At 41.4% G+C, this 26,521-nt stretch overlaps 2 protein-coding genes and 1 long non-coding RNA gene across 3 annotated transcripts; 2 read left to right on the forward strand and 1 right to left on the reverse strand.

The window, feature by feature from the left end:
- Nucleotides 1–57: 57 nt before the first annotated feature.
- Nucleotides 58–10,776, forward strand: PEX3 (peroxisomal biogenesis factor 3). The gene is made up of 12 exons (XM_083496291.1): nucleotides 58–191; nucleotides 2,296–2,427; nucleotides 3,582–3,663; nucleotides 4,209–4,252; nucleotides 5,376–5,500; nucleotides 6,273–6,339; nucleotides 6,438–6,492; nucleotides 6,600–6,768; nucleotides 7,017–7,087; nucleotides 7,661–7,783; nucleotides 8,914–9,010; nucleotides 9,692–10,776. Exons 1-12 carry the CDS (start codon nucleotides 119–121, stop codon nucleotides 9,773–9,775), a joined length of 1,122 nt encoding a protein of 373 aa, XP_083352417.1. The 5' UTR covers nucleotides 58–118; the 3' UTR covers nucleotides 9,776–10,776.
- On the reverse strand, nucleotides 9,689–20,145 carry FUCA2 (alpha-L-fucosidase 2). Its single transcript, XM_083496284.1, has 7 exons — nucleotides 19,407–20,145; nucleotides 18,066–18,253; nucleotides 16,797–17,136; nucleotides 14,938–15,148; nucleotides 14,116–14,306; nucleotides 13,322–13,430; nucleotides 9,689–12,525 (listed from the first exon to the last, which is right to left on the reverse strand). Exons 1-7 carry the CDS (start codon nucleotides 19,637–19,639, stop codon nucleotides 12,385–12,387), a joined length of 1,413 nt encoding a protein of 470 aa, XP_083352410.1. The 5' UTR covers nucleotides 19,640–20,145; the 3' UTR covers nucleotides 9,689–12,384.
- Nucleotides 20,146–20,768: 623 nt separating this feature from the next.
- LOC310703763 lies at nucleotides 20,769–24,330 on the forward strand. Its single transcript, XR_014524359.1, has 2 exons — nucleotides 20,769–20,824; nucleotides 22,599–24,330. It is a non-coding gene; the product is annotated as an uncharacterized lncRNA (long non-coding RNA).
- The last annotated feature ends 2,191 nt before the right edge of the window (nucleotides 24,331–26,521 follow it).

The following is a 26,521-nucleotide window of genomic DNA, read 5'->3' on the forward strand; positions in this document are numbered from 1 at the left end:
GGAGGCGGAGCGGCTGCAGCTTTGCGTGGCCGACGTCCGGGGCGGGGCTGGAGGCTTTGCGGCGGCTGCGCTACGGGGAAGAGGCAGCGCCGAGCCCTTGCTTTCCGCGGACGCCGGGATGCTGCTGGCCGTGTGGGGCTTCCTCAAGCGCCACAAAAAGAAATGCTTCTTCCTGGGCGCCTTCGTGGGCGGTAAGTGAGAAGACCCCTCCCTTCGCCTTCCGCTCGCGTGTCCTTCTCGGTCTCCGCGTAGCCCTCCTTAGCCCTTCCCGAGGAAGGGGGCGTTTGGCTGGCTTTGCTTCTCACCCAGTGCCGCATTTACGTATAAGCTAAACAAGCTATAGCTTAGGGCCCCACAAAAAATTAAAGGAAAAAAAAAACCTGGGTGTAAATTTCCAAAATAAAAGGTAAAACCTACATACAGCAACAGAGGCGAATGGCTTTAGATACCTATTAGGTCCAGAAATAACCATAAAGCATATATTCAACACAAAAAACAGCGGCAATTTGTTGTTGACAAAGGACGGCTGGAAATATAAAGGGCCCCTTCAGTAGCTTAGGGCCTCATCAAACCTAAATCCAGCCCTGTTCTCTCCCCCATACGCTCCGCCTCCCCCCATGCACACACACACCTGCTGCCTTGTTTCCTGAGATTCCTCTCCCCCCCCCAAATCTCCCAGCACTAAGCCCTACTGTTTTTAGTGGGGCTTACTCCCAGGTAAGCGTGGCTACCTGCCCAAGCAATTATAGCACTGGATGTCGGTGTGCAGTTCCTTATCTTTTTGAGTTCAGGTGCGGTCAAAGGCCTGGAAACGATGCCTTATGAGGAACGGCTAAGGGAGCTGGGCATGTTTAGCCTGGAGAAGAGGAGGTTAAGGGGTGATATGATAGCCATGTTCAAATATATAAAAGGATGTCACATAGAGGAGGGAGAAAGGTTGTTTTCTTCTGCTCCAGAGAAGCGGACACGGAGCAATGGATCCAAACTACAAGAAAGAAGATTCCACCTAAACATTAGGAAGAATTTCCTGACAGTAAGAGCTGTTTGACAGTGGAATTTGCTGCCAAGGAGTGTGGTGGAGTCTCCTACTTTGGAGGTCTTTAAGCAGAGGCTTGACAACCATATGTCAGGAGTGCTCTGATGGTGTTTCCTGCTTGGCAGGGGGTTGGACTCGATGGCCCTTGTGGTCTCTTCCAACTCTTATGATTCTATGATTCAGTTACAACACCAACAAACCTGCTAGGCAGGCCAGCTCTAGCATTCCTGTGTATTGTAAGGCAGGGGCTGAAGTCAAGAGAGGGCCACTTGCTCCTGCTCTATGGTGGCCACACACCTTCTCTCCCAGGCTGCGGCTCCTGCTGTTCCTCCCTCCTTGTGCCTTTATTTCAGCTGATCTCTTGTGTCTTTTAGCCAGAATCCGGTGTGTCATCCCTCCTTTTTCCTGGCTTGAAAAGTAGTTCCCCACCCCCCAAGAAAAACTTTTTTTAAGCTCAAAATTGCTGAAGGTGCTCGAGTTCAGGCCTGTTCCTTATTCACTTGTTTCAGATTATAACTTGTCTTAATCTTTCCTAACAAGTGCATGTATAGACTCATTCCTTCTTTTCAGATCAAAGTCTTTCTTTTTGCACAATCATCCTGTTATAACCAGCTCTTGCAGATACTTGCTCCCCACACCCACCCCTGATTTGTTTTTTGCTCTGTACTAGTGGGAAAACACTTACCCCTTTATTGTGCTTTTCTAGACATATACATTTCATGTGCTGATATCTTGTATTCTACATCATTAGAAGTTTATATTTCAAAATAGGGGAGTATGTGGCAGAAGCAGCCATTGCTTCATAACTTACATTTGAAACTGCTATATATTCATTTGCCATGAATTAGGCTTTTCTCATCTCAGTATTCATCACTACTTAACCAGAGGACTCTATTTCCATTATCAGTTTGCTAAAAGTACTACTTGAATAATTTGTATAGTCAACTTTTTTATCTGATTGTATGAAACTATTACCAATAATTTTCTATCACAATCCATTGTAGGTCATTTTTGCCTGAGAAAGGGAAGACAGTCTGGAAATTAAGAACAGTTTTATTTAGCACATATGCTGTTTCGGTGATCCTGTACTGTGATGGGATCCAGCCTTACTTATGATCATTTAATCTAATTGTGAGATCTTGTTCTGGGTAACATTTTTACAATTTCTACTGAAATCAAGAGAAAAATATATTCTAAAGCAGAAGAAACTGTTTGGTTGTAAGCCCTAAATTATGCCTCTTCTAAAATACCTTTAATAGGAGTTTACATACTTGGAAAATATGGACAGAAAAAAATGAAAGAAATCCAGGAAAGAGAAGCTGCAGAATACATTGCACAAGCACGAAGACAGTATCATTTTGAAAGTAACCAGAGGACTTGCAACATGACAGGTAAAGCAACAGCAGTCTTGGAATCAATTCAGGTTATTCCATGGCTTTTGCTAACTAAAGTGCACGTCACTTGCCTATTGTTGGTTCCTGTTTTCTCAGCACATATTAATTACCATAGTTTCTGATGCCAATTTGACAACTGATCACTGAACCATGATTTGTCATGCCAAATCATAGTTAAACTTCCTTAACTATGGTTTGGTGTGCTGCCTAAACTGAAGTGGTCTTTTTGATTGAGGTAATATAAACAGAATCACATAGTAGTTAGGGTCAAAAGAATTGCATGTCTAGCTTCGCATTTCCAGGGGGACTTGTGTTTTGTTAACAGCAGCCCCTTAAGTTGCATGGCAAACTACATTTAAAACTCATGAAGGACCATCTGTAGCCTAAGGTAAGTTTGACTTTTATAGCTAATTTTGTTTTATTTTTCTGCACATTTTATGGGCTGTTCTTATCCTGTGCATCTGTGTTAAACTCCTATTTTTAAAAGCAATCATATCCATACTGAGCTTCCTTTACTCTAAAAGACTGAGATCATTTAATCTCTATTCATAAAATTAGTTCTCTGATTGCAAAAGTGCTCTTTGCACTTTGGCTTTGAATTCCTCCTTTTTGAACAGGGGTAACTAAAGCTGGAAACAATAATATTAAAGGTGTCATTGTGCATACTTCCAGTTCGTGCTTTTTTTGAAAAACAAAAACAAATGATCCTTATATTTATTTCCCAAAGACCAAGTGTTGGATTCAGACTTGCAGTTCTATGAACGGAACAGCTTCCCCTGTTGATGGAAGGTTCTGAGATCCAGCATGCTTGGCTGGAGAGAGAAGGGGGGGGCATTTTAGTCTATTCTCCCTATTAGTTCACCACTTCCTGTGCTGTTCAGGAAGGAGTGTGGAAAACCTTTAACTCTTCAGATGTTGCTAAACTACAATTTGCATAAGCCTCAGCAAGCATGGCCAATGACCAGGGGTGTGGGAGTTGTAAACCACTGACATTTGGTGGACTAAATGTTCCTCACAGGTGTGCTAGAGGGAGGAGGAAGTATCAAAAAACACGTACACATGTGATCAAACCAATTACTAAATAAATGATTTGTTTTATGAGATTCTATGTACGCTGGTTATGTTCCTAATCATATGCTTTTTGTTAATAGTCCTGTCAATGCTTCCAACATTAAGGGATGCTTTGATGTATCAACTGAATTCTGAGAGCCTCACTTCACTGCTGAAGAATAGGTAAGTGTGATCTGTTGATTTGGTTTGAATGCCTATTCTTTATATTTGGGCTATAAGTGGAATGTGCATATGTAACTATCATGTAGGAAAATTATTCCCTGCAACCTGAATCTGTGGACTGTGAAAACCTTTAAAGTTATTTTATCCTGATAGAGAAATATAAGAATTAAAACCATGTAGCACATTTTGTATCTAATATGCATTAGTGGGGAAATGATACTAAAAAGTATTTATAATGTATTTCTATGAAACACGTAGAGGAAGTATAAAGCAAATTCCAGTGTGTTTCAGTTAGTTTGAAAAATGCTTGTTGAAATATTATTTACAAAGGCCAGTTAGGGCTACATTTGTAAATTTCTTCAGAGCCTCAAATCCCCAGGCTTAGTTATTTATATCTTCATTTTCCTCTAAGCATTTCCTCCCAAGCAGTTTCAATGCTTGTTCATGCCTATATTAAAGTGAAAATCGAATTTTCACTTTAATATAGACAGAAATTGAGCTTTCTTTCTACCATTTTCAATGTTTCCAATTTTGTGTTTTTTTAGACCAGCTAACAAATTAGAAATATGGGAAGATTTGAAGATTATAAGTAAGTTGAAAGGAGTAATTATGCTCATGATCCAGTGAGCCTCTTTTTATGTATGCACATAGCAGATCTTCTGGTTTTTCTTCAAAATGCAACTCTGGTCCAACTCCAGTGCACATTACAATCTGTAAGCAGAACTATCAGATATGTGCTTCTTCAGAAGCAAGTGCCATTCTGTTCAATGAAGTTTACTACCAGCTTATTATGCATAGGATTGTAGCCTTACAGAGCATTCCTGTCCCCACCCCAATGGCTGCAGATGGTTTGTCAGGATGGTATGTACTTGCCTCTCTACTGGCCTTCATTGCCAGAGGTAGGCAGCGGGGAAAGGCTCTGCTTTGGCAGAGGCCTCAGCTTTGCCTAGCCATGCACTGAGCAAGTAGTTCCCAACCTTTTTGATATGGCAATACCCAAGCCCAAACTTACATGGCATAGTGACCCATCAGTTTATTGTCACATAAATTTTTGACCTTCTCAAGTGTTAAAATGTGGAAATTGAAGCTTTCTAACACAAGTGTTAATGCAGCATTATAACATGCCAACAAAACAAAAAGTTGTAAGATAAAGGATTACAAGCAATACTTATTTAGGGTTTGCTTACAAAGCCCGTGACCCACTTATACAGGTTTTGTGAGCCACTGGTTGGGAAACGCTGCACTAATCTCTCACTTGTAGTAGCCAGCAGAAAGCTCTAAAGTGGGGCACCAGCAGATTGGGATCAATGGGACCCAACCCCCCCCCCCCCTTGAGATATTTAGCTACACCAGGCTGGAGCTGATGTAGTGAAAATAATCTGTTCCACACTTTCCCAACCCCTTGTTTGGATTGCTTTGCCATGTTCTTGCAAGCGTAAGTAATAGGCTTGTAAAATTTGTCCTTGTTTGAGCTCATTGCATCTTAAGCTCTTGATTACCCAGAAGAAAACCTTTTTGAAGAAGACACAAAATACAGATAACCCCTCTAAATAAGCTCTAGAAAGTTATGTTTTCTGCACATGAAACCAGAACAGTAAAGTTACTCTATCCCATATATACAATATTTATAACTCTGCATTACTTTAGATGACATGCTGATTATTAGCTGTCCACTCTTTTTCATTTAGCATCATTCCTTTTTCTGTTTAAAGGTTTTACAAGAAGCATTGTAGCTGTATATAGCACATGTATGCTTGTAGTTCTTCTACGAGTACAGTTAAATATTATTGGTGGATACATATACCTGGATAATGCAGCAGTTTGCAAAAACGGCACAGTAAGTACATTCTTTGAGCAGTATATCAGTGATTGAAAATTTCATTAAGTGTGGCTATAATATGTAGAATCCAGTACATAGTATTAGACTTACGGAAATCCAATTGACGTTAACTAATATGCCGAGGATGAAATCCAACATCACAAGTGAAATTTTTGCTTGCATGACAGGACTGCTCCTTCCTCTCCTCTCCCTGCACCCTCCCAAATGCAGAGGGGGGAGAAGAATGAGAGATTCTGTTGCACATGTGCAAGGCCATTCTGCTAGCAGATGAGGCACGACTGGATATCATCCTCAATTTATGAGTATTGGAAGATTGGACTAATTTACAAAGTGAATGATGCTAAAGAGCAGAGATGATGCTTCTTGAATTCCTTTTTTTGTAAACTCTCTGGCCCTCATAATTGGGGGTGGATTCATCCATTTTGTTGGTGTTGAATAAGTTGACAGCACAGCAAAAAGGAAATAAATTTGGTGTTCCATGCTTGTGTGGTTGTTCCCAATGTTAGCTCTTATTTATAATGAGAGAGGATCTATAAGGCTTTTAAAAAAGAGAGATTTGAATTGTTCTGTCCTCTGTTGTTCTGTGTTTAAAGATGGCTGAGGCTGTTAAGATCCAGGGTATCTTGAGAGTGATGCCAGCAGCAGGAGAGCACAGAGAAGGCACGGGGAGGGAAATTCTGCACCCTGACTGGTTGTACAGACACATGGAGGATAAACACACTGTTCCATAAAGTAACAGAAACATTACAGAATGTTTTTCTCATTATAGACACCTCTAGCTCCCCCTGAAGTCCAACAGCAATATTTATCAAGTATTCAGCACCTTCTAGGAGATGGTATGATATCTGTAAACCTCTTCCTACATAGTGCCAATATTTTCAAAGTTTGAACAAATGGGTAGCTAGTCTTCAGTAACTTTTTCCTTCTGCCTTAGGTTTGACTGAATTAATTACTGTGGTTAAAAAAGCTGTGCAGGATGCATTTGGGAGGTAAAAAAATGGCTTTAAAAAAAAGTTTTCATGTGTATTTTTAAAGTAATTCATTGGGATACATTCAATTGATGTGATAAATAATGTTTAACTTCTTCCCCTTTCAGTGTTTCTCTCAAACATGCTCTTTCTCTCTTGGATTTGGACCAGAAGCTACAAGAAATTAGAAAGGTGATAGAACAACCTGGAGATGGGTCATCATCTGAAGACACTGGGTCCCAGTCTCTGCTGTGTCACTACATGATGCCAGATGAAGAGAATCCATTAGCTACCCAGGTATTTTCATAGTATTGTGAGCAGGGAACCAAACCAAACCTGAAATTGTTGGGGGGCGGGGCAGAGATTGGCTCTAGGTTTTTTAAAAAAGGAGCAGAATTTAAACTTGAAACTCAAATCTTTTAGTTTGCTTCCATCTGAACCAGACATTTCCGAACAAAAAAGGTTCAACATAAATAAAGGAATCCTGTACGTTCACTTGGAGCACTATCCAAGTTGCTTTTATGCTCTGTTGTTTGTCTTTCTAGGCCAGTGGACTTACAGAAGGAGATGTGGCTACTATTAAATTACTTAATGAGACAAGAGACATGTTGGACAGGTATGCAGCAAATGTTATCTTTGGTAACTTAGGCTAAATAAATTTGGAAAGGAAAATAGGAAACTGATTTTTTTATCAGAGTAGAGAAATTGAGGGTGATTTTGCATAACGAAGTATCTTATTTATTTTTATTTTTTTAAAAAACCTTTCTCAAATGCTTTGATTCTCCACTTCCCTTGTCCCTGTTTGAGCAAACCACAGTTTGCTGTTTTATCCAAACTGAGAAAATATAGCTTGTCTCTAAACTTGGGGTTGAAACTCATTTTAATTACTGACAAAGACACAAACTTTGCTTCATAGAGATGAGAGTGGGGAGTGAATTGGAGCAAGAAGAGCAGAGGAAGAACAAATAGGCCTCCAGTAAATTCTTCCAGGCCCAGCCAGAGAGGCCTGGAGGTGCCTGAAATGCCCCATTTCTAGTTTAGTGTTGTGTTTTATGTTTTATCTAGCCTCATATCCCCATCAGCAAAGTATCACTTTTATTTAAATTACATTTTAAATATGTTTTCCAAAATACGTTGGCATGTAGAGAGGGATTTATATATCTATTATTATTTGATTGATTTATTCCAGTCCAGATTTCAATAGAGTTTTGAGTTCATGCTTAAATAGAGGGTTCAGTCGATTATTGGACAACATGGCAGAATTCTTCAGACCCACCGAACAGGACTTATGCCATAGTAGTTCCATGAACAGGTAAACATCTTTAAACATGTTTTAATATAAATGCTTTTCAATGTAGAAGAATCGTAAGTATAGTCAGAGTTTTACTTACTATTTCACTATTATCAGGTTCTCAAAAAAATAGTTGAGGTTTCACCAAGATCACATAGCAATCCTGCCAGATGGATCAGTTTTAGGCTGAATTTTTAACAAAAACAATGTCTCAGCATAGTTTGGACTGTGCTCTTCTTTCAGCAAAATGTGTTAACCCTTTGTTTAATTATGAGTAATTAGCCTTAAAATAAGATGGATCTGCTGTCTAGCAAGATTGAATACTCAGACTCCATTAAGTTAATTTTCTTTTCAAATTCTTTTTCTTTAAAGTTCCTCTCCACTTCCTGAAAAACACACTGCACAAACTTCCTCATGGGAGACACTTGTTTTAGCAAACATAAAGAAAGCCATTTTGAAAAGAGAAGTAAAAGAAGGCAGAATGCTTCCTTGTAATCAGGTGCAGTGTTGGCACTTTTGAATGGAAGTGGGAGACAAACTCTGCTCCCCCACACCCTGAATCTTCATGCCGGCCATCAAATAAGCCGACATGAATTGGCCAGTCAGGTGACCACCACACATAGGAGCCAAGAGACTCCCATTCAGAAATAAAGCTACTATATAGCACCATATGGCTCAGTTGGTTAGAGCATGGTGCTGATAGCGCCAAGGTAGCAGGTTCGATCACCGTATGGGACAGCTGCATATTCCTGCATTGCAGGGAGTTAGACTAGATGATCCTCAGGGTCCCTTCCAACTCTTAAGATTTTATGAATCTATGCCACCTACCCACAATGTCTAATCTGGACCAGGAGCCAGGCAGGGAGGGTGGCTGAATGAGTGTGTGCAGGCTGGAGAGCCTGTGCAACTGGATAGGGGTTGTGTGCTGCCTGCTCCAAACTGACAGGCTGTGAGTGGTAGCATGCGATGGGCTGGTGAAGGGCCCTTTTTTGCTTCTGAGGCTCAGTCAGTCCCCAACCTGGCTGAGCTTTCCCCTGGGCAGGTATTATGTGTTTACTATTCTTCTTCTGAATCTGTTTATTACAAAAGTAGCTAACAAGACAGACATTTATGTTGTGTAATCACATCTCTTTCCCCACCTCCACCTCCAGTCTTTCCAGTGTCAGTCTTCCTTTAGCCAAGATAATTCCAATAATAAATGGGCAGATTCATTCAGTCTGCAGTGAAACACCTAGCCATTTTGTTCAGGTAAGAAGACCTTTTCCCCTTTCTTTCTTTCTTTCTTTCTTTCTTTCTTTGGCTTAGTCTGTTATTTAATAGCTTTTCTGCACTTAGTTTTCAGGGTGTCTTATAAACAAAATTAAACAGTACAAATGGGGAGAAATCCAATTAAAATAATTTCACACCCAAAATATGAAAATGTAGACCTGTCAGCCTGCTTTGTATTGTTGCCATTAGTATATTTTTAAGCCTTTAAAAGTGCACTAAGCTCTGTACCAACAGTAAACTAGACTTGTTGCTGTCATAATGTCTCACATCTTATTAATCAAAATATGAAGAAATGTGTAGAGTTCAGGTATGCACATTTTACACTGCATAAACACAAGAAGTGAGACTGCCAGGATGACACATTTTATTCTGAGTGGAAGAAATAGAATCCACCCCCCTTTTTGGTTAGGCTTCCATGTTGGTTATGGCTGCGGCAAAAGCCGTTTTAGTGTCAGTGGTAGATGATCCACATATGTAAGATAGAACATTTCCCTCTTAACAGTTTTGGACTTCTCAGCCTCTAACAGTGCATGAAGTAACGTGCCAAGCAATTCTGTTAACCAGGCTTGAAGTGTTAACGGGGGGTTACTTGCTGATATTACGCATCTGCTTGTGTTAAAAAAGAGAGCTGTATCTGCTACATGAACATTCTCTTTCCAGGACCTTCTAATGATGGAACAAGTGAAAGATTTTGCTGCTAATGTGTATGAAGCTTTCAGTACCCCTCAACAACTAGAGAAATGAACTGCACAGCGGGGTGTACATATGATCCGTAGTGCCCAGTCCTGTGAATACTTCATTTGATGATGAATCTTTTCAGAATGGTACAAGATTATTAATCCCTGCAAAAAGAATGTCTTTTGAGAAAATCCAACACCTGGGTTTTATACTGATAGAGCTAACCAGACTTAAGTAAATTCAAGGGGGAAGTATCATTACACTGCAAGCCTTTGTGTTGAAGCAGTCTCAGTTACAAATCACTTGTTTACAAAAGACAGTGCAAAAAATAATAATCTGCCTACAGTAACTCCTTTCCCCACCCCATAAGAAGTACATCTAGCTTCAAAAGTGTGCAGGCAATGTCAGGCTTCTGTCTCTCTTGACCCAGTGGGGAGGTGGTTATCTTTCCCCAGTCTCCCCTCAACCCAGAGACAGTGGTTGACCTATGAAATGAGTTCACAGATTGGCTGCAGCAGGTAACACATTAAGAATAGGGGCAGGGGAGAGAACCACCCCCACTGTACTCAGCACCTCTTCTCTTGGTGGCAGGGGAAGATCAGGAGTAGCTCGTCTCAGCACCAATCAGCTGTGAAGCAGGGTAGAACATGTCCTACGTGCCCTTCCCCTATGGCAGTTGTAAGCCATGAGAGGTTTCACTCAAAAGCTGATCATACCGTCTACCACTATGAAAAGGGGAGATGCAATCAAGCTTCCTTTACTCCCAGCTGTCTCTTCAACTTCTTACCTGCTAGCCTGAGTGAGTCTATAAGAATGTGAGAACAGGAGTAGGGTATGTGGCCTTCTGTGCTTTAGGCTGATGGTTCCAAATGCATATTTTTAGAACACGGTTATCTTCTGAACAACGCAATGCTGAGTGCTTACTCTACTGTTTCAGATTCAGAGTAGATGGTTCCTAGAAAATATGTTTATGCTGTTTGTAAATGGCTCCTGCTGTATACATTCATTTGTAAATATTTTTAATTGGAATATCTGTTAAATATCTGACAATAAATTATTTTAACAAAGATTATGTGTGGTAACTTGCTACATGCTAAGCTCGCAGTTCAGTGATGTATTTGTGCAATTTTGAACTGTGGGGGGCGGGTATGGATGCAATGCTTTATTTTTTGTATATAAAAAAAATCAGTTGTAACTTCAGCACAAAAAGAAGCATTAAATATATTAGTAGTCTTGCTGTAGCTATACCTACTTCTTTTGTAGCAAATTTATTCTATTAGATTCTACTTTATATATGTAAGAAGGTCCCCTAGCAGCTTACAAAAGTTTCTTTAAAAAAAAATGCAGTCAAATACAGTAATCACATTGCATTCAAGTAGAACCAGGATTATTTAGGCTGTATTTCTTGTCCGTGTCCTTTTCCTTCTCTGGTTTTGTAGCAGGAAACAGTTCCCACCAAGCTTCTTTTGAGGCAAAGGAGTGGGACCGAGCAGCTAGAACTTGCCCATCCCATAACGAAAGCAAATATACAGTACATTCACACAGAGAAAAAAGAGTTTGGTTGTAAATCAACAAGGCCAACTGGACTTCAACATTGATTTCTCCTTATAGAACCTCAGCTGCTTTATTAAAGTGTTTCATGAAGATTACAATTACACAAATTTTTAAATTAGCAATAATTTTCTTTTTTTCAAGTCACAAACTGCAAGATACTCAAAGAGGCAATAGCTTTAGAATCTTACCTGTCTGATACTTAAGTAACTGAACATACATGTATCAAAATTTAAGAAGTATATAATTGTAGGCCATTTCTCACTAATCAGAACTATGACCCAAGTCCTAATATGTAATTTTATATTCAAGGAAAGTGTGATGGGGTAATATTGAGGTAGGTTATAGGACTGAGGAAACTCTAGCACCCAACTCCAGCAAAATGGAATCAAATATTACTGAAACCAATGGAAGAAGTTGAAATTCACAGCTACTTACCACTTGCCCCTACTGAAAACAATCCTAAACACTTAACTTGAACATATTCCATTGAACATAGTAGGACTGTTGCATAGACAATGGTAGGATTGTATTGTTTGTCATACTTGATTTACAGTCAAATGCAGTGTACAACATTTCAGTTATAGAATGCCTCAACCCTTTTTGTCCATAGTTATTTGAGCACCAATTCTAACATTAGGCATGGCGGACTCCCCCGCCGCCCTTGGTTGCTTTTTAAAGCCAAAATACTTTTCTTTTTAAGACACATAATAACTTTTCTGTTTAGTCTGTCTTTTGTGAGCCTCATAAGATGACTCTTCCCAAGGCCCAAAATCTTGAGCGGTTTTGCCTGACTGGTCTATGTCCTTAAACTCTAGTAATCCCTCTTGCTTGTGTGGCTGCAGGATAGAGAGCGGGGTGTAAGTGAAAAAAACTAGCCCACTGTACAACGTAAAATTCACTTTAATTGCAAAGGAAATGTGTCCCTGGGACTCAAAATAGTTCATCGCTTCACTCTTCACAAGATCAGTGCATGAATCTTCCTATAGATTATTTCTGTTTCAGATATATATCCCCTGTCACCTCAGAAGTAAGTCATGGTGAGTGAGCTCTGATTGTTCACCAGAATAATAATAATAACAAAAGAATCAGTCATAATAACCAAAAGTGAAGGATGTCTGTTGCTAATAGACGTTAGTCAGCTGCAGAGTCCAGCCCCACTGATACGGAAATATAGTGAATGGCAATTGAGGTGCGACTACCATCATTCCCTTTTCCCCCATGGAAACCCATGGCAATGGTTCTTCATATCCAATCAGCTTAACCTGAAACAGAAAAGCTTTTATTAAGTGGTAGAAGCCATTCAAAGAGATGCTGACTCTCTTAAGATCTTGCGCTTAAAAGTCTCTGTCTCTCCAGATGAGAATAGCCATAGTCTGGAATTAATGGGTGTTAAACAACAACATGACAAACCTTGACAGCATCTTAAAAAGTAGAGACATCACCTTGCCAACAAAGGTCAGTATAGTAAAAGCTATGGTTTTCCCAGTAGTGATGTATGGAAGTGAGAGCTGGACCATAAAGAAGGCTGATTGCCGAAGAATTGATGCTTTTGAATTATGGTGCTGGAGGAGACTCTTGAGAGTCCCATGGACTGCAAGAAGATCAAACCTATCCATTCTGAAGGAAATCAGCCCTGAGTGCTCACTGGAAGGACAGATCGTGAAGCTGAGGCTCCAAAACTTTGGCCACCTCATGAGAAGAGAAGACTCCCTGGAAAAGACCCTAATGTTGGGAAAGATGGAGGGCACAAGGAGAAGGGGACGACAGAGGACGATATGGTTGGATAGTGTTCTCGAAGCTACCAGCATGAATTTGACCAAACTGCAGGAGGCAGTGGAAGACAGAAGTGCCTGGCGTGCTCTGGTCCATGGGGTCACGAAAAGTCGGACACGACTAAACAACACAAAACAACATTGACTAGCCTTGTAAACTAATCTGTTAGGGATGTTATGTGCAGATGATCTTGCTTTGCTGGAGTGCATTTCATGTTCTTTCTAGTCCTGAAATTCTTCAAGAGAAATTGTACAGAAGTCATAAAAATAGGCAAATATTTCTTACCTCTGTCTTTCCGGTAACGCCTTTTGGTTCCCCAAGCATCAGAGTTCCTGAAGATGGCCAGTTAAGGAAAATGGCATACAGAATGTCTTCTTTTGGCTTGAATGTATACCTAGTAGGAGTTAACAAACGAAGAATCATTTTTTCTAAAGATTGCAGGTGAAACTACCTAACCTACAAACAATTTGGGACCCTCGCCAGCAAAGCTGTTTAGTAACCAATGCAAATACTGCACACCTCAGAAGTGTGTTGTTATTTTTAACCACCTCTTTTCTAGAGGAGAAGGACCAATAGTTTAAAAATAGTAATCCCGCACATCATATGGAAGACAAAACTAGATAGCTTAGCCAAAATGTTTGACTGTGTGTGTGTGTGTGTGTGTGTGTGCGCGCGCGGGAGTTTTAATGAAATAGCTATGGGGGAAGAGGGTGGTTCTGATCAAGACAGCAGCATTTTGAGGGAGGATTTGCTCTCGCCCATTGCATAATTTCAATCTAGATTGCACCCTTCCTTAAATGCTATTCTCAACAGAAGGAGAGCTCCCATTGATACCAATGGAACTTTCTTCCTGGGGTTAACAGCAGCTGCAGCAAAGGCTCAAGAGCAAAGTGTTAAAAGTCTCACTGCACAAATACCACAGTCCTGATTCGGTTCTCCCTGATTCAGTAGCATCATACCTTGCTTGTGAAGGGAGTCAAATGAGGGGGAAGTGAAATATAGCCAATATAGTGGAACAATAACAAAAGTAAACTTAACGTTGGTACAATACTTCCTGCATTTTTGCTTCACAGACTTACCATACACCTGGTGTGGCACTGTCATTCTGAGCTCTCCAAGGTTTAGTGCTGAAAATGGCTTCCCCGTTGAGGGCCAGCCACGACCCCATTTGCTTCAAGCGCTCCTCAAAAATAACAGGAATGTGGCCATCGTGGGTGGGCCCGATGTTCAACAAGAGATTTCCTCCACATGACACTGTTTCTACAAGTTGCTGAAATTATATAGGGAGAGGAGTAATGAAAAGCCACACTGGGTTTGGCATTTCCAACATAGCTGCCCAGCGTTTGAGATGGCAAATTTATATCAGTTGTTAAGCCTAAATTCATGCTTCTGTTAAAACACTGTCAGTACCTTCCTGTAGGTTCAAAGAGAGTTTAACTCATGGATGGGGAAACTGTGGCCCTTCAGATGATGTTGGACTCCAAATCCTATCAGCCCCAGCTAACACATCCGGTTGCCAGGGTTGATGGGAGCTGTAGTTCAAAAACATCTAGAGGGAGACAAGTCCCCCAACCCTTGTCTAGCTGTTCAACTGGAAGTGCTCCTTCTAGGAATCAACATGGGCGTTTCGTTAGTGGGCTCCTTAGTACCTTTTTTGTGGCCGCTAGCCCTTTAAAATGAGAAACAACTCTTGCACGATTATTTATCTATCCATCCCACCCTTCCTCCCAAAGGAGCCCAGGATCCGCAATAATTTTTTTAAAACATTCTAAAACATTTTAAATTATTCTAAAGAAAGTTACAATTATCAACATTGTTTCATCTGGTGAACTCAGGGTTGCCAGGAAGGGCAAGGAAAGAATGCAAGAATTGACAGCCCCAGATTCTTTATCTGGATTTACCTTTACAAGCTCTTCAATAGTTAGGTAGTCACTCAACTGTGCATTCCTCCGGTATCCCCAGGAATTTTTGTCTATTGTCAGACAGTTTTCCCACTTATGGGTCAAAAGGTGTCCTGGGTTGTAACGATCGGCACATGTGTAATAGCCTCCATGTTTACAAATGCAGTCAGCTCCCCAGCGATCATTTGTTACAACCATGTCCCGAACAGGGCTGGGGAGGGGGAGAATATGTTGTTCAGATACAGTGCTTTATTTTAACAGGAAGCTCAGTAGATTCCATATAAGCAGTTTACTATTCTCGAATGCTTCCTAATAGGTAGGACTTAAAAACAACAACTGATTCAGTGGTACACTCTCTGTGCATTTTCTTCTAAATCAAACATTTTAACCTAGGTGATTATGCACTTCTGGATGTTTAAAAACAGCTAACACTTGTGGATACTATACAAAACCACAACCTCATCGTTGCTGCTCTAGCATGCTACACTTGTGGGGATTCTACATGTATTCGAAAGTATTTTCTAACTTAGAAATGCCAGTTTCTTTAAAAAGCCAATCCACTTCAAGCACCAAGACTTTTGCACTAGTTTTTTTTTTTTTTTAAAGAGTGCCAATCCTCTATTTTTTTTTTTAGTATTTGGTACTGGAACTTTGCTTGAAATGCTTAAGCAACATTTTCAATTCATTTTCTAAGTAACTTGGGGCCTTCCTCTACATCTGCCACTGGACAAACACATTCCTCCTGCAACTCATTGGAAATGTGACTTCCAACAACATACAGTGGTGCCTCGCAAGACGAAAAGAATCCTTTCTGTGATTCTCTTCGTCTAGTGGTTTTTTCGTCTTGCGAAGCAAGCCCATTGAAGGATTAGCGGATTAGCGCTATTAGCGGCTTATCTGCTGATCGGATCAGCTGATAAGCGGCTTAGCAGCTTAGAAAAAGGGGGGGGAGGAAAAAAACCAGCAGGAACTCGCAAGACATTGTTGTCTTTCGAAGCAAGCCCATAGGAAATTCGTTTTGCGAAGCACCTCCAAAACGGAAAACTCTTTCGTCTAGCGAGTTTTCCGTCTTGCGAGGCATTCGTCTTGTGGGGCACCACTATATGAACAATCAGTGGAAAATCAGAACAGTGGAGAATGCGTCAGACTGAGTTGCATTTAGACCAGTCCTCACCAACCTTGAGTTTCCACAAGTTGTTGCAGATTGTGTGGGCTGCTGTCCAAGAACATCTGAGGGCTCAAGGTTAAGGAAGGCTGGTTTACTTCAGCCTTTGCTGAACTGGTGTCCTCCAGATGTTTCAGCCTACCATACTTCGTGACCACCCTGGCTGGCTTTAGTCCATAACATCTGAAGGCCATCAGGTTGAATGAGGCTGGTTTAGACAAATGCTTCCAGCAGAACTGGGTCAAATATCATCAAGTCTTCAAGTATTTGAAATGAAGAAGTCAGGGCACTGGGTTATAAATGTCACTAACCTACTGAAGAAAAAACTGCACTTGTCCAGGACTCCTAAGCTGTGTAACTACAGGTCAGAAATCACAGGCACCTGCAATGACAGCCACATTCCAAAACCACAAGGAACTAGTATGAGGTACCCCATTCTCTCTCAATATCTTATTTAGGTAAGTAAATTAGAATTTGTTATCATGAAATGATTAATCAACAGTGAAATCCTGCACATGTTCACTCAGAAGTAAGTTTAGTGAGACTTACTCCTAAGAACCTGTTTGTAAATGCATCAGCCTGGAGCAATGAGTTGCATGAAATGCCATTAAAAAGCTGTTGGGAAACAAGTTTCCTGCAATTATCAATATTGAATGCATTATTTCAAGGGCAGGGAGTAGGGAAATGGACGCACCTGTCATTATAAAGCCAAGCTAGGAAGCCAGTGCTGTTCCAATAAGTGTCTGGGGCATGCCCATCTCCATCTGACCACAGAATCTCTGGGTGGTACTTGTTCACAATCTCATACAGCTCTGGGAGTGACTTGGCACTTGGGAACTGGTTTTTTAGGAACCCACTAGAGGCATCATCAAGGAAAAGAGGATTGAACCATTCGAAGAGCGAGTGATAGAGTCCAAAGTGTAAGACGGTTCTATTTCTAATGGATGATGCTAATTCAGCCACAATGTCCCGTTTGGGTCCAACATCAACAGCATTCCAATTCCAAGAATATTTAGATCCCCACAATGTAAAACCTAGGAAACGAATGGTAGGATTAATAAAATAATTGTAATTGTAAATATATCGTGCACCTTTATTTTGCATTCTTGTTTAACCTAATGCTTCTGAACCTGTTGCTGGGAGCCTCAGAAGGGAAGAGTGATCTTGTGCTCAGCTCCTGCTTGCAGGTTTCAAACAGACATCTGGTTGGCCACTGTGAGAACAGGATGCTGGACTAGATGGGCCACTGGCCTGATCCAGCTGGCTCTTACGTTCTTTAACTAAAGCATGCTCTGAATTAAATTAGCTGTTTATGGAGTATAGTCCGCCAGCCCATGCTCTGGGAATAGAGAGCCAAGTGGGAGGCCGGGCAGGTAGGCTGGTGCTACACTGGCCTTTCTTGTGCTTGCTGTGTGCAATGCCTGCCTGGGAGCTGAGTGCCCAGCGCCGAAGGAGAGCCTTTCCACTGTGCAGGCCCAGTGGCACTCGCTGCTGCCGCTGCTGCCTCCCAAGGCAAGGTGCTGGTCTCACATTCACCTTGGGCCAGTCTTCGTTGGGCTGCTAAGGCTGGGGGAATCCTCTTCCCAGGCCCCTGTTGGGCGGTGTGAGGAGGCACCTCTCTTTGGGACAGCTCAAAGACCAGGGAAGGTGGTTACTGCTGCTCAGAGGACTCCCAAGAAGAGAGCAGGCTGAGGGAACACTCCAAAAGGGAGGGTGTTCGAAAACGGGCGAGGGACTCACAGCTCTGAAGGCAAGGGGTGGCGTAACTGAGCTTCTGAGGCTTGGGGAGTGTTTCCCCACAGGGGAAATGCAGAAAGAATGTAGTTGGCCAAGGGAACCATGGACTCAAAATGGCTGAAAACCTCTGTATCTCAGCAGCTGAATGATTAAGCCCCACCCAGGCTTTTTGTCTGCTGAAACGAACAAAACAACTGAGATCAGAAAGAAATACATTCAAGTTTACCTTCATGGTGCTTTGAAGTCAAGACAACATATTTGGCACCTGACGCTTTCAAAATGTCTGCCCACTGGTTGGCATCAAAAAACTCTGCTGTAAACAAAGGGCCAAAATCTTCGTAACTGAAACCAGGAGGATAGTTGCTCTTCATAAAGTTTACATAGGGATCTCTCTTTTCTTTCTGCCAATACCACCTACAAAGGAAACAAACAAGCCCATTGTATCTGCACACAAAGGTAGAAGCATTCAGAAGTTCCCAAATAAAGATTCAAACATGTTCTGGAGTATAGTCCTGCAGCTGTCCTGATCATGGGGCTTTTAGGAAACACAAGAAGCTGCTTTGTACCAAATCAACATGTTTCATTATTAGTGATCAATGTATAAGTTCCTGGTTTAAGAATTGGTTTAAACAATTAGGAAGAAGAAAAAAGAAAGGAAAAAGGGGTGAGTGGTGAGTGGGGTGGGGTGGTTATGCTTCTATTATTCTACTTAAAGCCTATTCTCATATTATTTATGCCACACATGTGAATGGAGTGAAGAAAAATCAACTGCGCATCCTAATCATGATAAGCTTTGCTTTGTCGATGGACATAAAGTCCAAACCAATATAAGCCTCTTGTGTGAAAATGCTCCTTGCCCTGGAGCTTGTTTGCAGCTTTAGAACTCAGGTCACTTCTCATACAGCCTGTTTATTGTGCACTCATCTCCATTTATTGAGAAAACGTTTGCAGGGAGACTACACATCTTCCGGTGTCCATTGAGCAATCTCTCTGATTTGCTTGCGTGGAGGTTATGCGATGTCACTCTGGGCAATTGTTTAGCTGCTCCTAAAATTCAGTTCATTAGTGGAGGTGCAGGATTTCCCAAGGGTTCATCCTTAGAGCCCCCTCACTTACATGAATACATGAAGCAGTAGCTTTCACTGAATAGCTAGAGCCCACCCACCTTAGAGCTAAAATGGCAGGGCTTCCGAGTTAAGTTTTGTATCATTCGTCCCTCTCTAGCACGCGGCTGAGTCCGAGGATCACAGCGGACCCACCAGAGGCAGCATAGGAGCCAACCCCTAGGGGCCAAGATAACTTTGGGCTCCCCAATAAAATATTTGAGGGGGCCAGCCCCCCCGACCCCCCCGCAGATTGATGGGCATTGCCATTCAAATGGTGTGCGTGCATTATGTCTTGTGATCCATTATGCGGGGCGAGGCTGCCCTGCCCCCCCTCCAATATTTTATTCCAGTTGGTACCCCAGGGAGGCAGCCACCCTCCTTGACATTTTCCACCCCGGAGGGAATCGGCCGGCACAATGCTCTCGGGAAGAAGAGGGGCGGGCAGGGTCAAAGAGCCTCACCAAAACCACTCGCTGCCGAAGCTTGGCACCGAGAAGACGCCCCAGTGGATAAAAATGCCGAACTTGACTTCGTCAAACCAGGCGGGGAGCGGCCGGGAGTCCAGCGACTCCCACGTGGGGTCGTAGCGAGCAGCATCTCCGGGAGAGGGAAGCTGCAAGCAGAGCAGGAGCAGCAGGAGCCCTAGAGGAGCCGCTGGGGAGCGAAGAATGGAGGAGCGCGCCGGCGGAGACATCAGGCAGCAGCAGCAGCAGCAGCAGCAGCCCCTTGGCTCAGGTCCTCCTTTCCTTTCTGCGCCTCGTCTTCACGGGACTCCGGTCAGCTGACCGAGCAGCAGCCGCCGGGGAGACGAAGCAGGGCTGCTTCCGCTTCTTGCGAGGTCTGGATCTTTTTCATTTGCTTTCTCGTCTTCCGGCAGACCAAAATAGTGACTCGCCTTTAGCCGAGTTTGCTTTCCGCGCTGGCCTCCAAACAGGAAGTCGTTTCTGGGAGATGCGTCCTGAGATCGGGTCGAGCTTCTAACCTCTCAAATCAGTGGGGCTACCTGCCGCAAGGAAAACAAAAATTGGGGAGCGTTTGCCAGCCTTTATTGCGAGCATCGACTGTGGTTGAGCAGGCACAGAAGTCCACAAAGCATCAGAAGCTCTACACACACACACACACACACACACACAGCGCCGAGAGCAGCAGGCCCTTCTCAGTGGCAACGCAGCTCCACTGCTCACGACCTTGGACAGCTCCAGAATGATAACAAACTGCTGTGGTTGTGTCGTGAGGTCATTCCTTCCCCCTCCAACGACCTGCCAGTGGTCTTCTCAACCACCTGGATCAAGTCACAGAGAAAGGACGTCAACTCCCAACACCTCATCAAACAGTTCTGCCAAGTCGCAGCAAACAGACCCCATGGCGTCTCATTGCCATGGACCAAGGAGGTGCCACGTAGACCACACATGGAAGAAGGTGCCACCTTCCCAGAGCCACCACCAGAGCCAGGTTCGAGGCAGCAGCCACCTTCTGCAACAACTGGCATGACTGCACTGCACCCATGCCCATAGATAAGGCAACACAATTTCTGGGCTTGGTATACTGTGCGCTGATTTGGCCCTTTGGTGCAGTTGCCAGATAAGACACACATCTGCATGCGCTTCTTTATGTCTTGGGCAAATTTGTGCACACTTTTGCAGAAGAGGGTGGAGTGCCCCAAAATAAATCAGGGGTTGCATACAAGTCATACGATGTCCAGCAGACAAAATATCAACAAGTGAAGCTTTCCCCATAATTGTAGTTCCATACTAGAAGAGTATTGCTTTGTTTGATATCTGCCTGCCACATAGCTGATAAAGGCACCACAGCCCCACTCTCCTCCAGTGTCAACCCTAAAGAGTGCAACAAATGCAAGTTTCTGCTTGATGATAGCTCAGTTGGTTAGAGTATGGTGCAAATAAAAGATAGATATATATATATTAAAAGATATTTATTAAAGTTTCAACATATTACAAAAATAAGCAAAAAAAGAAAGAAGAAATACAGGGGGAAAATTAAAATACAAGATAAAAACAATTAAAAAACAGATTAGTCTTTCCATGTCTTATCTTTAATTTGCTTGTTTCCCCGATCTCCTCACACCTCCCTTTTTGTATTCCATTTCAAATTAGTTAGTTCAGCAAATCCTTTCCCTCTTTGATTTTATCTTAATCTCTTATCTTAAAATATAATAACTTTAAATTATCACCTGTTAACAATCCATTTTTACATATTCCTTTTAACATTGCTGCTAAAAACCACTTAACTTCAATCCAACATCATTCTAACATTCATTAATTTTGCAGTATTTCTGTAAATAGTCTTTAAATTTCTTCCAATCTTCTTCCACCGACTCTTCCCCCTGGTCTCGGATTTTGCCAGTCATTTCTGCCAGTTTCATATAGTCCATCACCTTCATCTGCCATTCTTCCAGAGTGGGTAAATCTTGTGTCTTCCAATACTTTGCAATAAGTATTCTTGCTGCTGTTGTAGCATACATAAAAAAAGTTCTATCCTTCTTTAACACCAATTGGCCAAGCATGCCCAGGAGAAAGGCCTCTGGTTTCTTCAGAAAGGTATATTTAAATACCCTTTTCATTTCATTATAAATCATCTCCTTGGGCACGTCCACCAAAGGTGAAAGAATGTACCTTCAGTTTCTTTACATTTCCAACATTTATTATCGGGCAAATGACTGGTGTCATGTACCACCTGTAAATCATTTTCATAATATTCTCTCTTAAGGCATTACATGCCGTAAACTTCATACCTGTGGTCCATAACTGTTCCTAGTCAGCCATCATTATGTTATGTCCAACATCTTGTGCCCATTTAATCATAGCAGATTTCACTGTTTCATCCTGAGTATTCCATTTCAACAGCAAGTTATACATCTTTGACAAAATCTTGGTTTTGGGTTCTAACAGTTCTGTTTCCAATTTTGATTTTTCCACCTGGAAGCCAATTTTCTTGTCCAAATTATATGCCTCCATTATCTGATAATAATGAAGCCAATCTCGCACTTTATTTTTTAGTTTTTCAAAACTCTGCAATTTCAATCTGTCTCCCTCTCGTTCCAAAATTTCCCAATATTTCGGCCATTTGGCCTCCATATTGAGCTTTTTCTGAGCCTTCGCTTCCATCGGTGACAACCACCTTGGGGTTTTATTTTCAAGTAGGTCCTTATATCTTATCCAGACATTAAACAATGCTTTCCTGACAATATGATTTTTAAATGCTTTATGTGCTTTGACCTTATCATACCACAAATATGCATGCCATCCAAATACATTATTAAAACCTTCTAAATCCAAAATGTCTGTGTTTTCAAGAAGCAGCCAATCTTTCAGCCAGCAAAAAGCTGCTGATTCATAATAGAGTTTAAGGTCTGGCAGGACAAATCCACCTCTTTCCTTTGCATCCGTTAGTATTTTAAATTTTATTCTAGGCTTCTTGCCCTGCCAGACAAATCTAGAAATATCTCTCTGCCACTTCTTGAAACAGTCCATTTTGTCCAAAATTTGCAATGTTTGAAACAGAAACAACATTCTAGGCAATACATTCATTTTTATCGCAGCAATACAGCCTAGCAGTGAAAGCTTCAAATTTGACCAGATTTCTAAATCTTTTTTCACTTCAGTCCAGCATTTTTCATAATTGTCTTTAAATAGATTCCCTAGAGTATGGTGCAAATAACACCAAGGTTGCAGTTTCAATCCCTGGATGGGATGGCTGCATATTCCTGCATTGCAGGGGGTTGGACTAGAAGATCCTCAGGGTCCCAATTCTACAATTCTGTGATTCATGTAATGTTACTGTATGTCTTTCATCTGCTAGTCTAAGGCTAGCAGTACTACATTTGGTGCAAGATAAGGCATGGTATTTAAGATGGAGGGGGTCAAAAGTGATTCAAGATTTACAGAAATTCTATTTAGAAATTCATGCTTGGATAAATTCAAGATTTAAATAGTTAAAAAGCAAGCAGTGTATTCATTTGTTGTGGCTGTTTATTAATAACTCATAATAACTGCTGCAATTCTTTTGAACAAAAAGCATTTGAAACCCCCACTCAGGCACGAAGCCTACTTGGTGCCCTTGGGCCTGTCACTATCTTAGGCTAACTTACTTCAAAAGGTTGTTGTGAGGATAGAATAGTAAGGGGAAGAACGATGAACCCCACCTTGAGCTCTTTAAATAACACCCCCCCATCTAAGTGTTGAGTTGCACCAGCCCACACCAATATGCCCCCCACCCCAAGCATCCCTGAGTTGGACAGGCCTTTGTTTTATTCTAATTTTACTTTTCTGTAAGTTACTCATCCCTTGGGAAGCTTATGAAGGGTGGAGTATATATAAATGTCCAAGCTATTTTATTTATGTGAACAACTCTGCTAGGATATGTGCATTTTAAAATCTAAATTAGTATTTTTAAAGGAAGGCAGGAGTTTGACAATAAATAATAATACAGCAAAGTGCTCAAAAAGCCTCATTTCAGAGATCCTGTTAATGTATTTTGGTTTGAGAAAGTTGACCTGAGGTTTTTATTTGAAACACAAACTGTTACGTTGAATACACACACTAGGATGCCAAGGGGAATACTGGGTTGTATTGAATTAACTCACTCAGAGTAGGCCCATTGAAATTGATGGCCATGACTCATGTAGGCCCAGTAATTTCAATGGGTCTGTTACTCAACTTATGTTTGCTTACGTTTTACAGCTTTTGTGACTCATTGAAAATGGGTCAAGTTAGTATTCACACTTGAAATGTAGAGGTTTTCAACCTGACTGTGTGTACCAAGTTCTTTTTTCTGATATCTTGAAGTTCAATAAAGTTCTCACATGACAGACAGTCTTACAAATGGAATGATGAATGGACTTGTAAAACTCAAGACCTCATTTAATCAGCTGATTTAATGCATCTAAGAACACAGCCAACTGTGCTCTCTGGACTGTAAGAAACTCAATTTGGAAGCTACTATTTCAAAACTTCTTTGGTAGATGATCCAGCTAGTGTCTTAGACATTTGGCAAGCTCAGCTACCATCATAAACTCATCACTAGGAAGTAAGTACACTCCATTTTTCTCTGTCAAATGTTGGACGTATGTAATTAGCTCAAATATTCACATTTCTGTACTTTGATCCAAAGAACTTCTTTAACCGAGTCCAACAAGAGTGGCTTGTTATAAACCATTTTTCAAACTTCCCTAAAATAATGGCTTCTATGTAGCATGGGGAACTGTTGTTTTAAGGAATACAAGTTCAAAAATCCTTTGACCGTGTGAAACTGTGCAGTTGTCTGATTTCAGCCCTAGAGTTAGTGTGCAATGAATCATTATTAATGTATAAAGAGTGCATGATGCAATTCAATAAAATTAGCTTTTTCTGCATCTTCAGAAACAAACCAGAAGGAGTAATTGCCTCTTGTGTTGTTGGGTCCAGCAATAGGTCTTTGAAATGTGCCTGTCCTTGCAGGCTTGTACTTGCTTTCTGTACATACGAAGTGTCCTGCTGATCACATATAATCCACACCAGAGTCTGTACTGCAGATGGAGTTGGTGAGTTTTATTCTGTACTCTTTTTGACCACAATAAATACAGTGGCCTGATTCCCACAACCTGGTAAGCCAAACTATGGCTTAATGGAACCATACAGACTCCTGAATCAACACAGCCCCTTTGCTCCTTCCTAGGTTTTTTGATTCCCACATCTCATGTCATGGGAACCTGGGTTCTCTCCTCATTAACCAAGTTTTACTTCTATTAATTGTTTCAGCAGTTCCTTTCCATCTTACTCTGTTTTCTATCCTATAATTATCTTAACACATTCTTGCCTTATTTTTCCTTTAATTTTCTATTAATCTATTTATACTTAATTCCTTATGACATTTCTACTAATGCCATATAACTTCATTCCAACATTTTTCTAACATTCCTTAATTTTACAATATTTCTATAAATAGTCTTTAAACTTTTTCCAATCTTCCAACTCTTCTCCCTGGTCTCGGATCTTGCCAGTCATTCCCGCCAATTCCATATAGTCCATCAACTTGTCCAACACTTCAGTGTTTTCAAGAAGCAGCCATTCTCTCAACCAGCAAAAAGCAGATGGTTCACAACGAAATTTAAAGGTCTGGCAGGGCAGGTCCACCTCCTTCTTTGGCATCCATCAATATCTTAAGTTTTACTCGAGGCTTCCTGCCCTGCCAAACAACTCCAAAAACATCCCTCTGCCACCTCCTGAAACAATCCATCCCATCCAAAGCTTGCAATGTTTGAAACAAAGGCAACATCCCCAGCAACACAGCAGCCCTTATCCCCACCACAGTAACTCGGCCCAACAGTAACGACTTCTGATTTGTCCATATTTCTAAATCCCCCTTCTCTTCAATCCAACATCCTTCACAGTTATCCTTAAACAGATTCACATTTTTGGCGGTCATACTAACCCCCAAATACCTCTCTTTCTCAACCGATGTTAGTCCTGTTGCCTCCTGAAACTCTGTCAAGCTTTCCTTTTCCAGTTCAGATAGGGCTCTGGTCCTCAAATTCATCTGTTCTTCTTTAAGTTCAATCATAACGAATGTCAGCTTATGTTCATCAGGTTGTCTTTGTATGGATGGGACTCTCCTCTCCAGTTGTATTGCTTTAGATTCAGCAGCAAGGGTTTTTTCCCTGACTTCATCTGCAGTTTGCCGTATCAGAGTAGATTCCTGTGTCAGTTTCTGGGTGGTTTCTGAATTGGTATTCACCTTTTGTCCCAAGTTATTTAAATTTTCTATGATTAAGTCGATTTCAATATTTGCAGCATCCATTTTCACATTTATCACATCTGTTTTCTTGTGAAGTTGTTCCAGCGAATCGTTTATTTTCAATAATGCAGCCACTAAGGCCTTTTCTGTCGACATCCCGTCTGTTTTTTCCTTTCCGTTTGCCATAACACTTAAGAGATTCAAGGTCAATTCCAAAGTCTCACACTTTTTTATCTTGCAGCTGGAAATTCCCCTAGCCCAGCTCCTGTAAAGTAACCAATTTCAAAAGCTTCCACTAGGGGAAAACAGTTTCTATTTGTATCAGTCAGTATGTCCTCTTTTAAACACAGTTTCAATAATCCAAAATTAGTTTAAATTTTCAGTTACTTTCCTCCTTTTTTTGAAAACAACCAGAGACAGTAGAAACAATGTATTCTCTTGTTTAGGTACCTGTCAATGAACGTTCTAAACGCTGTCAATGGACGTTCCAAAAAACATCAATCCTGCTAGCAGCCCGTTTCCAGGGTCAGAGCGGCGGTATTTTAACTCTCTTAACTCTCTCCTACAGGCATATTCAGTCCACCACTCCCCCGCTCTTCTCCTGTCTCCAAAAGGGGGGGTTTAGTTCTTTACCGATGGAAATTTAGTCTTTTACAAAAGGCTTTCCATGACTTTAGCTTGCAGCCTCCTTGCTTCAGTTTATCTACAAAAGGGGGAGGCGGACTTCCTGTATTGAACCTCCCCATTTCGATGCCAGATTAAACGTTTAAAAATCCAATTCTTCCCAATTCAGCTCTACTCACGGGTAATTACTTTAGAGTCAAATTGTCCGCAGGAAAAAGTC

The sequence above is a fragment of the Podarcis liolepis genome, assembly GCF_965112155.1.
Source record: "Podarcis liolepis genome assembly, chromosome: 3".
NCBI classification, from domain to species: Eukaryota; Metazoa; Chordata; class Lepidosauria; order Squamata; family Lacertidae; genus Podarcis; species Podarcis liolepis.

What these genes read in the sequence shown, in the direction of transcription:
- PEX3 (XM_083496291.1), top strand. Translation starts at nt 119, where the DNA reads ATGCTGCTGGCCGTGTGGGGCTTCCTCAAGCGCCACAAAAAGAAATGC. An exon ending in GAGGACTTGCAACATGACAG is followed by an intron (nt 2,428 to 3,581) that starts GTAAAGCAACAG and finishes TTTTGTTAATAG; the next exon opens with TCCTGTCAATGCTTCCAACA. An exon ending in ACTTCACTGCTGAAGAATAG is followed by an intron (nt 3,664 to 4,208) that starts GTAAGTGTGATC and finishes GTGTTTTTTTAG; the next exon opens with ACCAGCTAACAAATTAGAAA.
- FUCA2 (XM_083496284.1), bottom strand. Translation starts at nt 19,639, where the DNA reads ATGTCTCCGCCGGCGCGCTCCTCCATTCTTCGCTCCCCAGCGGCTCCT. An exon ending in TTCGGCAGCGAGTGGTTTTG is followed by an intron (nt 18,254 to 19,406) that starts GTGAGGCTCTTT and finishes TTTCCTTTGTAG; the next exon opens with GTGGTATTGGCAGAAAGAAA. An exon ending in GCTTGGCTTTATAATGACAG is followed by an intron (nt 15,149 to 16,796) that starts GTGCGTCCATTT and finishes CCCCCTCCCCAG; the next exon opens with CCCTGTTCGGGACATGGTTG.